The sequence below is a fragment of the Marmota monax genome, unplaced genomic scaffold (assembly GCF_021218885.2).
Source record: "Marmota monax isolate L192 unplaced genomic scaffold, Marmota_monax_Labrador192_F-V1.1 WCK01_AAM20220418_F8-fsc00091, whole genome shotgun sequence".
Lineage (NCBI taxonomy): Eukaryota > Metazoa > Chordata > Mammalia > Rodentia > Sciuridae > Marmota > Marmota monax.
The window spans coordinates 3,670,592-3,683,231 of NW_026692434.1; the positions used below are offsets into that span (position 1 = coordinate 3,670,592).

A 12,640-nucleotide genomic window follows, 5' to 3' on the forward strand; every position below is an offset into this window, starting at 1 on the left:
GCTTACTTTATCTCAAATATAATTGTAAATGATATTTATATATTGTTATAGTTTTCTGAATCTCGTTTTTGTAGACACAAATGTGTCTTACTTCTATGGAATTTATGGAATACTAATGGTAATGTTAGTACTAACAGAAGTAGTTTATTTACTATTTGATAGAAGTGGTGCTTTGAAACTCTTAAGAAAATTATCTTAATAAAGTTCAAAGCATTTTAGTAATGAGAATTAAAGGAAAGAACCATCTTTTTTTTTTTTTTTTTCTGAAACAGGGCTTATTAGGTAGCGTTAGTAATTTTTTATTTTCTACATTTAAGTGGGAACTCTTTATTTTTGTAAACAGCATCCATATTTGATTGTTAATGTTTAAAACTGCATAACTAGTTCTGACAGATCAATATTTCCAAATTAAAATTTGATTGTCATTTGCCATTGAGCTACTATAGGATCCTATCCTATTTTATCTTTAGTATGCTTTCAGACTTCCTGAAGCCCAAAGATAGACAGTTATCAAATATCTAGCCTTAGTTTTTTTTAATATTCATTGTATTTTTTCATAATTTTTCAGATTTTTAAAGGAAAATCAATTTTAAAATACTTTAGAACTTAACAATCTTACAAAACCTTTGCTTTTCATGGAAGCTATTTACATAGGAGCTGGTGATATAGATGTAAAGAGCATCCATATTTGATTGTTAACTTTTAAAACTGCATAACTAGCTCTGACAGGTCAATATTTGCAAATTAAAATTTGTCTCTCATTTGCCATTTAGCTACTCTAGGATTCTACCCTGTTTTATCTTTAGTATCCTTTGAGACTTCCTGAAGCCTAATGATAGACAGTTATCAAATATCTAGCCTTATTTTTTTATATTCATTGTATTTTTTCAAATTTTTCAGATTTTTAAAGGAAAATTAATTTTTACATATTTTAAAACTTATAATCTTATAAAACCTTTGCTTTTCTATTTCTTTAATATTTCTTTTGTAAATAACTAAATTACACTAAAGTAGACTATTAAGACAATAATAATGTAATGCTTATTCCTTCAGCTTTCCTCGTCCTGTGAAGACTACTTGGTTAAATAGAAATGCACCAGCACAAAACAAAGATTCTGTGATTCCTACTCTTGAAAGTGTGGTCTTTGGTATTAACTACACAAAACAGTTATCACCAGATGTAAGAATTGAATATATTTATAAACCTTCTGTTTCCTCTCATTTTATTTTTCCCTTATCTTAAAAGAAATGTTTTTAACTATTTTATCTGTGAATATGGTATTTCCTTTGTTAATTATTTGGTCTCAGCAACTTAGATATCTAATTAAATATAATTGTAACAAATTGGTTAGTTCCAGTTATCTAGAATGAAAACTAACCTAATATTTTCAAAATTTTACCAAATTTAGTGAACAGAGATCTTTAACAGAACCGGTTGAATCTTTCCAAAGGAGCCTTGAAAGAACAGTGTCCAAATTGAGACCCAACTTAGAGTAGTACAAGTATAGCCATTACTATAAAAGGAAGAAGGACTTTCACTGTAAATGCAGAGTGTCTGTCCCTCAGTCCTAATATAATATGAATTTCCTTTTACCAAAAATGATAATGTAATCTGCTTGTTTATAAAAATCCACTATAACACTGTGTGTTGGTACATGCTTGTAATCCCAGATGCTCAGGAGGCTGAGGCAAGAAATTCAGTGTTAGCCTTGGCAACTTAATGAAACACTATCTCAAAAATTGTTTTAAATAAGGGTTTGGGATGAAGATTAGTGGGAGAGCACTCCTAAGTTCAGTTCCCAGGACTGTTAAAAAAAAAAAAAATTCACTCTAATTGAAATTACTATGATCACATTTTATTGTGTTTACTTTTATGAACAACTCTAAAATACTGTTGAATTTCTTATGTGTTCTGTAGTAACTATGGTTAGCAAATGCTTAGTATATCTTTTCCAAGTTTCAAGTGGAATATATTTAGATTATTGATTACTAATATTTTGTTTTCCTAATTTGTTCTTTGTTTAGGGTTGTAGCTTCATCATTGCAGAGTCCTTCCTACATCATGCCTATCGTTTTCATTATACACTTTGTGCCACTTTGCTGCTAGCCTTCAAGGGATTGCACAGCTACTTCATTACGGTAACAGAAGAGATTCCCTCTTGTCAGAAACTAGAACTGGGTATGTTAAAAGTAGCTAGACCTGTCCTACAGTTCAAATCATTCTTTACTCTTTTTTGCTGGTTAAGAGCTTTGCCTTAGTTTTTCTATACTAAAACTATACTATTTGTGTGCTTCATTTTTACTTCTCTCTCAATTCCATCTTTTTCAACCCTTGTTAGTTACTTTTTGCAATATAAAATTCTTTGTTATAATATTGAGAAATAACTTCTCAATTAGTTTGTTTGAAATGAGTCTTTTGATAGATTTTTAAAAATAATATGCCAATGTAATGCTCTTTAAAATGTAATCAGAAATTATACTAGAAAGTAAAATAATTATCTGTAAAATCATTGGAAGGTGAATTCCAAATATATAACAGTCTAAGCAGATTGTGGGTACTTGGAATATTTTCATATGCATTTGATTTTAAGTTAGCTCAGATCTCTATTCCTTTTATGTTACTTTAGGAAATAAGATCATTACTCTGTATTTAACAAACATTTTGAAAATTACTTAAATCATTTAAAAATAATCAAGCTTCAGTTTTAGTCTGAGTGGTGTCTACATATATGTTATAGTACATAATAAAAATCATATTGCATTGATTTTATATAATATTTGTAGTTCCCAAAATGCTTTTACATACATCCTTTCACAGAAAATAAAGTACTGGGATTGGCAAATAAGTTTTTTTCAGATTTTCTATGGTACTTTTATAAGCTTTTATTTTCAAATATTAGCTCATAAAAAGCACAAATATCTCTTCAGAATTATTTTTTATCATTATATAATTGAAATTGCTTTTAAAATTTTACTTAAATCTATATTATTTATATATTTCTTTTTTCCTCTAGGATCTCAAATTTTAACAATATTGATGCATTATTAAAAATATTGATGCATCACTATTACTAAAACTAGTTCATGGGTTTGAAACTAATTAGGCTATTTTTTTAATTGTTTGGTGTTACAAAACAGTTGCAAGGATCAGTACTTACCCCACTTTAATTCAGCCCTCAGAAAATGCTGGAAATTGTACCATTGACTATCAAGGGATTACTCTAGTGATTTAATTAATTCTATTATTTAATCAGTTCCTTTCACACATTCTTCACTTTACTAGGCACAGGTATTAAGTATTCAGAATGCTTGATTCAGTAATCTACACAAATACACAAGCAAAAGGAAAATGTGTTTATTCTTTTTTGACCATGTATTCTTCCTCAGAACAAAACTGGTAGTGTGGAAAAGATAACCTTTTGATCTTAGTCTCTGAAATACTCTTTTTTCCTTGCTATTTCATGTACTTTGACTTTCCTATTTCTTTTACAAAAATTCCTTATAAGACTCCTGCCTCAAATGTAAATTGTTTAAATGTTTTCTTTCGAGAATGAAGAAATCATTTATACAGTAGAGCTAATTTAGTCTTTTCTTTATCCTCAATTAATGGAAAAATTATGTTCAAATTTTTTAAATTTTGTAAAATTAAAACTCAAAAACATTTTCTTAGAAGAATATAGTGTCAAATACTATAAAAGAATACTGTAATTAAATTCAAGGAGGCATTATCATTGTGCTTAAGCAAATACATTTGGAATTATTTCTCTCATTTTCTCACTTTGCATCTATCAATACAAAGTGGTTTTCATTTGTAAGTAAGGAGATTGAAAAAAAATCAGATATGGTGCATAAGTCAGAAAGGAAAGGTGAAGACACCCAAAAGTCAGGGGGTGTGAAGTTGCTCTAGGAATAACACCTCCTATCAGTGTAATTCCCTTGGGCTTTTTATTAACACTTACTGTGCCAGTCTCTGTGTAAGGTGCTGAGGGAAAGTATAGTCTCTGTATTCAAAAAACTTTGACTTCTTTTCCCTCTCCTTTCATAGCAACTATAATAAGAAATCAGCTCAGCATTGGGATGGGCAGGAGAAACTTACCTGACAAAGCAAGGCTTCTTGTAGTTTTAATATGAGATAGGCCTATAAATGCCTTTGTAAAGATGTCCATCTGCATGTAATATTCAAGTTGATGTAACATATAATATTTACAAATGAAAAAATGCATGAATCACATTTTTAACCTAGGGAAAAATATTTCTAAAAAATTATTTTATTGGTAAACTATATAATTAGTAATTAAGCAAACACATTTTAAAATCAGAGCCTTATTTCAAATAGCATAGACAGTGGTAGCACTTTATTAGTATTCTATTAATATAACTTCAGCATGATAATTCATTAAAAATTAATATTTTTAATTTTCCTTCAGGTAAGGATGGCTTTTGTTATATAACTTTGGGCTTATTTGTGTAATATAGGAAATCATAATTTAAAAAGCCCTTAAATTTAATTTCAGGAGCCAGTTACTAAATGACTGTAAACTGTATTCCAAATAACTTACTTAATTATTTTATCAGATAATAAAATTCTAAAGTAAACCCAGTTGGTTTTAGATAATTTAATAGTAGAAATAGAATAAAATTATTAGGGTCTTACACTTATATTTACTCAAAATACATTTGTTGGATGGATGGATGTATACATGAAGTAGTGCAATACAGTTTCATTGTTACTTGAAAAAATATAGGTATCAACACATAGCTATGACAATTTCCTAGGGTTTTTTAAAATCAAGACTCATCTTTATTAAATACTTATTGATAATACTTTTTGTTCTTAAACTTTTCTTTACTATTTGTGTTTCCTTCTTTTCATTATATAGTTTATTATTAAATATATCCAGAGAACATCTAAAAATGTTCCTAACTATTCAAAATAAAAATATTTGTTATATATTCTGAACTTATCAACAGTTTATTGTTATACTAGCAAAATAAGATTTTAGACACTAACATATTTTTATAATATACTGTCAACTAAGCATCACTGTATTTACTAGTTTTAGTAAATGGATATAAAATATTGTTATATTTCCTTTTTTTTCTTGAGTTTTCAAATAAGACTTAAATATATTTAAAATTCTTAAATTCTATCATGCTTTGAAAAATTTATCTAAGCTCTGTTCCCAAATCTTTTTTAAAACAATACCTTGAGGTCCTTTCTGCTTTTTGCCTTTTCCTTTTCTCCTAGATGAATGATGTACATTTTTTGATGATATTAGTTGAATATTGGTTTGATGCAAGGAGCTCTACTGAAAATTAGAGTCAAGACTTCTGGAATCTAGGTTTTGGCAAGTCACATAACTTGTGAGCCCTAGTATCTCTACTTATGAAAGCAGGGAGTTGACCTACTAATCTCTGAGAATCCTGCTAACACTAAAATTCTAAGTCAGAGAAATTAAAACATAAAAATAACATCAGAATATGGAATGTTGAGTGACACAAATATCTTAATTTTAAAAAGTAATATAAAGTTGAATGTACATCATTTGTAATTCTGATAAGCTAATTAACTAACTGCACTGTCAGATCAATACTAAATCTGTTAACAAGTTGGAAAATTCTAGTAAATTTTGTTGTAAAAGGAGTATAGTAACTAGTGCTGTGTACAATCCTTATAACTAGCCAAGGCCAACATGCAGGTCCTTTATCAACGCCTTCTCAGAAGAAAACAGCCAAGAACCCAGAAAGACACCTGTGTAGGTATGTTTACAAATAGGTTAATTAAATAATCCCTTTTAATTAATATGGAATTTTGCTTTAGTGTAAAATTCATTAATTTATAAATATAGTTTATTACCACCACTTTAAAGAACTTACTAGTAAGATCATTTTTCTTTGTAGATAAATTTGGGTTAATTTCTTAATTAATTTGTAGTACTGAATTTTTTTATATAAAATGAAAAATGGTAATTACAAAGATCTCTTTGACTGTTTCAATAATCTTTTGAGTGTCTACAAATACCACTTTTTCAAAACTGTATATTGCCAGAAATTGGTTAAATTTGCTTATCTTTAGATAGGTCTAATGGTAAAAACTAAAGCTAGTTTCATGCATTGCAGAGATAAAAGAGAGAAATATCCTCAGTATTTGGTTTTGTGTTTTTAGTTAATTTGCTTTTATTTTTGTTGTTCTAAGTTAAAAAAAAATAAATAACATCCAGTCACTAATATCCTGATATTACATATGTTAAGGGAAATTTGACCTAGCAACCCCACTTCTGACAATCTTATCATAAATATATATGTACAAGCTTATAAGTATATATATATATATATATATATATATATACATAAATATATGTTTTATATATGTGTATACATATGTTTATATGCTTTTATATATACATATGTATATATATATTTATATTTATATTTATATATATATATACACACACACACACACACACACACACAGGCAAGTTTATTGCTGTATTGTTCTTTGTAACAAAACACTAAAAAGATAATGACCATTATTTGGGCAAAGAGTGGAACGTGGAAGAAATTATGATGCACCCACAGCAAGGAATGTAGTCATTTAAGAAAATGCTTTAAGAAATTTAAAATTTTATTTTACTTTAAGTCATGTAAGAAAATTCTGTGTAGGACTACTGTGAGAAAAAAGATGAAAAACAATGTATACATACAACCTCGTTTTTAAAAAAGTTTTACTCATAAACATGCACATACATACACACATGTATATTTGAAAAATGTGAATATTTTGAAAATATATAAATATTTGGAAAATATGTAAGGCTATGTTCTAAATTGTAACTCTGAACAGGCAAGAGGAGCCAGTCCCCCAAAAACAATTTAAATCACATTTATACATTTCTATAAAATTGCCATGTTGTGTCATATGTCTCTTTAAAAGAAAATATAATTAAAATGGCATTTTAAACTCCCTAAATGATTTTGAAATATTTCAATTCTGACTTTGAAATTGTCTTGTGCTTTTATATATTCCTTAAGATGATGTTTGCATTGAAGTAACTCTCATTAGCTATAATTGAAATCTACCATTTTATGCTTTTAGCCTTTTGTATGTAAATGTTACAAAAATGTGTTAAGCTTAAAAAGTTTATTTTTTTAAATTCAGAGGTAGGCTATATAACCTACAGAACTAATTTTAATGATTTTCTTTTATCATAAGAAAAGATCATGAGTACTATGAAATCAGTTGTTAGCATAAGGAAGTTGTGATTTTAATGCAGACTTTGCTGATAATTAACTTTAGTTTTGGAAAACCTAACACTAGGTTAGGTATAAGGTTTCACTATTAGGTAAATCAGTTTTACGTAATTTACCTAATAGTGAAGAGACTTATGAATTCAGCTAATGAGTGAATTTTAGGATATCGTAGACTGTATTCCTACTTTTGAATGAGAATAATCAAGCCTGCTTTCACAACAAGATGATGACATTTTGGGTGATCATATCATGACTCTGCCTTTTTAGTACTTAAAACTATATTTTGTTTGATTTCTAGTTTTAAAAAGGTTTGATATCTAGTTAAAATTAAGTATATCTAAAGATGATATTTTAGGTCTTAATGTAGTTTATTCCTTTATAAAAAATAATATCTTTATATACCATTAGTTTTTGTATTCCCTTTTAAGTATTGCCTTTTTTAATTGTAAATTATACATTGCTTATAGATCATTGTGGCATACATTAAATGAATCAGGATTGTATGGCAAAAAATTGCTTCACTATAAGAATTTCTTATTGAGTGTGCTGGGAATGTCACTCAGTGGTAGAGTGCTTGCCTGTGCAAGCCATGCGTTCAATCCTCAGTACCAGGAAAACAAACAAACAAAAAATCTTGTAGAAAACTAAGTTTATTAAACTAAGTTAGTAGCCAGCTTTTTATTAAAAAGGATTCTGTTGCCCATTTTCATTAAATAGCCCACAACCTAAGTATGTTTTAAATATGTCTATTTTCAAAAATTTATTTTACCTTAACTTTTATATAAAAAGCAAAGCATAATCACATATAACAAAATATTAAACTTTACTGTAAATTGTAAAATATGAAATGCAGAAAAATTTAATTATGTTTTGTCTTTTCTATGACACTGTTGTACAAGTTACCTACATATATAGTCAATATTTTCTTGACCGTGTTGGCCTCTTGTGAGAACTGAAACACATTAATGATCAGAACATTGAATTAATAATCATATTACCTAATTAATTAATATGTTTATGAAAATATATTACAGTGAAAATTTATTGAATGTAGCCAATATATTTCTCAATCTTTTGGTTGTTTAAAGGGAATTTGTTTATATAATTTCAAAGGCAGTTTTCAGATCTAACACTTAAATATTTCCTCTAATTACTCTTTACTCCTTTCAGAGGAAATGGATGTAGAAGCTCGTCTTACTGAACTATGTGAAGAAGTTAAGGTACTTGGATTTTTAAAATTCACATTATCAAGTTATTTGAATGGTTTCTGTTTTTCTATTCTAAATATTTTGTCTAAGAAAACTTAATTATTTTCTTACTTAAAATACAAATATAATTCAGTTGATCATGGTAGAACCATAATTTAGTTGATCAAAATAATTTGACTTCAGCATAAAATTATCATTTTAAAAGTATATTATTTTGCATATGAATGAAGTGTAAATAAAGCACATTACTAATCAAAAGTATACATTTTCTTCTACTCATTCAAAATTTTTTGGACATATTTTAAAAATATCACTTAAGGAGTGGGGATATGGCTCAAGCAGAAACAAGCTCTTGTGGCATTTGCGGGGCGCTGGGTTCGATCCTCAGTACCACATAAAAATAAAATAAAGATGTTATGTACACCGAAAACTGAAAAATAAATATTAAAAAATTCTCTCTCTATTTAAAAAAAAATCACTTAAACTTATATATCATGTTTTTTATTTAAAAAAATGACATTTTAAAAATGACAAATTGTGCTTAATTCCCAGAATCACAAAGAAAAAAAAGGCAGTTCTAATAGAACAATTTTTATCATCCTTGCAGTTAAATTGAATAGATTTTTGTTTTTGTTTTTCTTTTTTTATTTTTCATTGTTTGTTTATTTATTCTTCTCTAGGAGACTAAATGCTTTAACTATTTAAGTTCACTGTGTATTCATTTTGGTCAACTATATTAAAGATAAAATCAGAGGCTTGAATCAACAAACTTATGTATTTTATGTGAAGTGTATTTTTGCTTAGAAACTTTAATGAGGATTAGGGGCTGAGGATATGGCTCAGTTGGTAGAGTGCTTTCCTCGCATGCAGAAGGCCCTGTGTTCAATCCGCAGCACCACCACCACCCCCCCAAAAAAAAGAAGAAAGAAAATTTAATGAGGACTAGATTCTTTTGAAAAAGTTATTTACCTTCTCCTTAAAAAGTTGTTCCACATACAAGATATATATGTAATTTTGTATTCTAAGAGGATTTCCCCACAAAGTATTTTCTTTACAACCAATGGTCTTATAATCTTTGCCCAAAAGAACAGTAAATACTTTAAAGTAATCTTAAGATGTATGCAGTTAGTATGAAAATTTCTGGAGTGTTTCACTGAGAGATTGAAAAATTTGAATGAATTAACATATTATACTATGGCAAGAAAAATAATCACCGAAAGATATCAGTTTGTCTCATTAATCATTTTAATGAATTGAAATCAAATTCCCTTTGGGAATTTAAACTTGTATTTTAAAAATCTTTTGAAGAAACATAAAAAAGACTAAGAAAAGCTTTAAAAGTAATACAAATGTAGAAGTATTTGTCCAACCAGATATTTAAATATATATAAAACTACAATAAGAGAAATAGGAAAATAGTTTTTCTTCTCTTAAAATGATAGGCAAGTCAGTCAAGTTAAATAGCACTGAAAGACATCAATTTGTAATAACTACATATATGATAAAATATGATGAACATTGGGATTATAAGTGATGTAAGCTTTAGCCCTTTGTGCTATACTAGAGAAGTAGTTCTAAATGGACTAAATAGTTAAATTTTCAAAAAAATTAGAAATATAAGTAGTCTATTTTGGAATATAGAATGACTCCTTTAGATTAATAGTAAAGTACAAAATAAAATAAGCTAAGGATAATCCAAAACTCCTTTATAACAAAATACACTATAAATTAAAGCAAGCCATATAGAAGACAATGTTTGTAATATTTAAAACAGGCAAATGATTACTACTCACAATATATAAGGAGCTCCTGTGTACCAATTTCAAAATAACACCCTTGGGCTGGAGATATAACTTAATCAGTAGAGTGCTTGCCTCACATGGACAAGGCCTTGGGTTCAATTCCCAGCACCACAAAAAAAGAAATAAATAAAAAATAAAAATAACACCCTTGTTAAAAAGGGATACACAGAGGGAATATACAAATTGGCAATTCTTAGAACAATTCTTAAGCTACTTAATTTGATACTTAGTATTACTGAAAAACAAGAAAATACAGGTTTAAATAAAGAGTTTGATTGGGTTGGGTTTGACCCAGGAAATTTGCAAAAACAAGAGTGACTGCTAATCTCCATTGTAGGTAAGAATAATAGAGAAACTAGTAATGGCATATGTTGTTAATGATGGTTTAAATTGATTTTTTTAAGGTAACTTATCACTCTGTTTTAAAAGTATTTATTTAGTGCATGTCACCTCCCATGCAAGTTATTTAAAATTCTGTTTTATAAAAGTACTCACATGTGTACACAAATATGATAAAGAATCTCATGGATTATATAGACTCATATAGTCATTTAAAAGAATTAAGTAAATCTCTATGCATTGACATGGATTACTTAAGAAATATTTATTCAGTGAAACTCCACATCATGTACAACCATATGAATAGGATCCTAATTAGAATAAGTTATACTCCATGTATGTAAAAATATGTCAAAATATACTCCACTGTGTATTTATTGATCTATGATGGCAGATAGTGTTTTCATGCTGAAAAGCTCTTTATGTTAAAATAAATTAATGATAAATATGAACTTATATATATAAAAAAAGTTAAAAGCTATGTATTTGATCATGTTCATGTGATTACATTGAAAATAATTTTTTAGGTTCTTAATAGTAATACAGAAAAGAATAGCATGAGAATTGTAAAGGGGAATTTTATCAAAGTAATTCATATAGTATACGATTATTGCTAAAAAGTTTGATTGGGTACACATATATAAGTTCTTGTATGTAAATGGACATCATAAAATCTTACAACAGCGCCTAAGGTAAAATTTTAACAAGAGCAGACAAAAGCTATAATGACTATATTAAGAGTTTTTAAAAACTCTTTATATAATAAAACATTAATTAGTTTTTCATATTAGCCCAAAGTAATAAAACATGTAATTAGTTTTTCATATTAGCCCAAAGTAGACACCTAATTACAAAAAAGGTTAATAAGTATATGAAAAATATTCAGTCTCAGAAATTATCACAGAAACAAACATTTACTCTGATACAATTTTTAATCTGTCAAATTGGCTGCATTTTTTTTTTAACAGTGTTTCTTGAGATGTGATGAGGTACAGACTTGTATACCTTGTAGATCTTTTTCACAGATTAGTTTGGTGGTATGTATCCAAAAAAAAAAAAAGTATCCTATCTCAATCTATACCAAAGAAATACTCAAAAGATTCATATGATTATATACAATGTTGTAAAAACAGTAAAATGGTTAATGAATTATGGGATATTCATTATCTAAAAAAGTTTGCAGCCTTTAAAAAATGTTTGATGATGTAGGAAAACAATCATATTGTGTTGTCCGGGGAAAATGATCTAAAAGCATATGTGATTTTAGATTTTGTTCTATGTATATAACAAAAAAAAAATTGAAATGATTGTTCTGAAAAACGTATATGTTTAAAACAAGATAGTGAATATACAAAAGTAAAGTCTCTTTTGTCTTACATTTATGCATATAAAAGATCTTTTCAAACTTAATTATGATTTCCATTTTTAAATAAACATAATTTTATCATTATTTATTTTGAGATGTATTATTAAATATTTGTGCAAACCAGAGGAGTAATTTATGTATACTTGAAGGGATATTCTCTCAGAACCTTGGTGCTGTGATCCCTAGGAAATGAAATAATAAATAACATCTAGATAGCCTTGTTTTCAGGAAAAAGTAGAGAGAGTAACATATATCTACTTATATGTAGACTATACTTGGTACAGTGTTTCTTTCATTAATTACACAGTGTTATCTAATTACTCTCAAATGTTTATCCAACTGTTTTTCTTCTAAACTCCATTAAAATAATCCTTAGGACAATAATACTACAGGTTTCAGTTTATGCTAGTTTGTTACATTTTAATCTCTGTATGTTGTTAATAGAGGCTTGAAAAAGTTTTTAGCTTCATTTATAAAATCATTTCCTAGAGCAGAACACAATCTAGTTTCTTAATGTTAACAAATCCCTATTATCTGTGTTTTCTCTGTTTGCTTCCATTCCAGAATTCTAAGTTTGCCAAAAAAATTGGGGGGGGGGCTTTTTTCTAAATAAAGCCTGTTAATTTCTCATTCATTCATTTATTCCTTTAGTAAATATTTATGAAATTACTACT

At 27.7% G+C, this 12,640-nt stretch overlaps 1 protein-coding gene across 15 annotated transcripts in view; it reads left to right on the forward strand.

The window, feature by feature from the left end:
- Window positions 1-12,640, forward strand: part of Fam135a (family with sequence similarity 135 member A) — a 118,420-nt gene that overhangs the window by 59,847 nt on the left and 45,933 nt on the right. For 13 of the 15 annotated variants that reach the window (XM_058578804.1, XM_058578808.1, XM_058578809.1 and 10 more), the window contains 4 exons: window positions 1,054-1,180; window positions 2,026-2,179; window positions 5,683-5,760; window positions 8,422-8,471. In XM_058578804.1, the coding sequence (XP_058434787.1) occupies window positions 1,054-1,180; window positions 2,026-2,179; window positions 5,683-5,760; window positions 8,422-8,471 (409 nt within the window). The remainder of the gene's footprint in view (window positions 1-1,053; window positions 1,181-2,025; window positions 2,180-5,682; window positions 5,761-8,421; window positions 8,472-12,640) is intronic. The other 2 variants (XM_058578806.1, XM_058578814.1) reach the window with 1 other exon arrangement.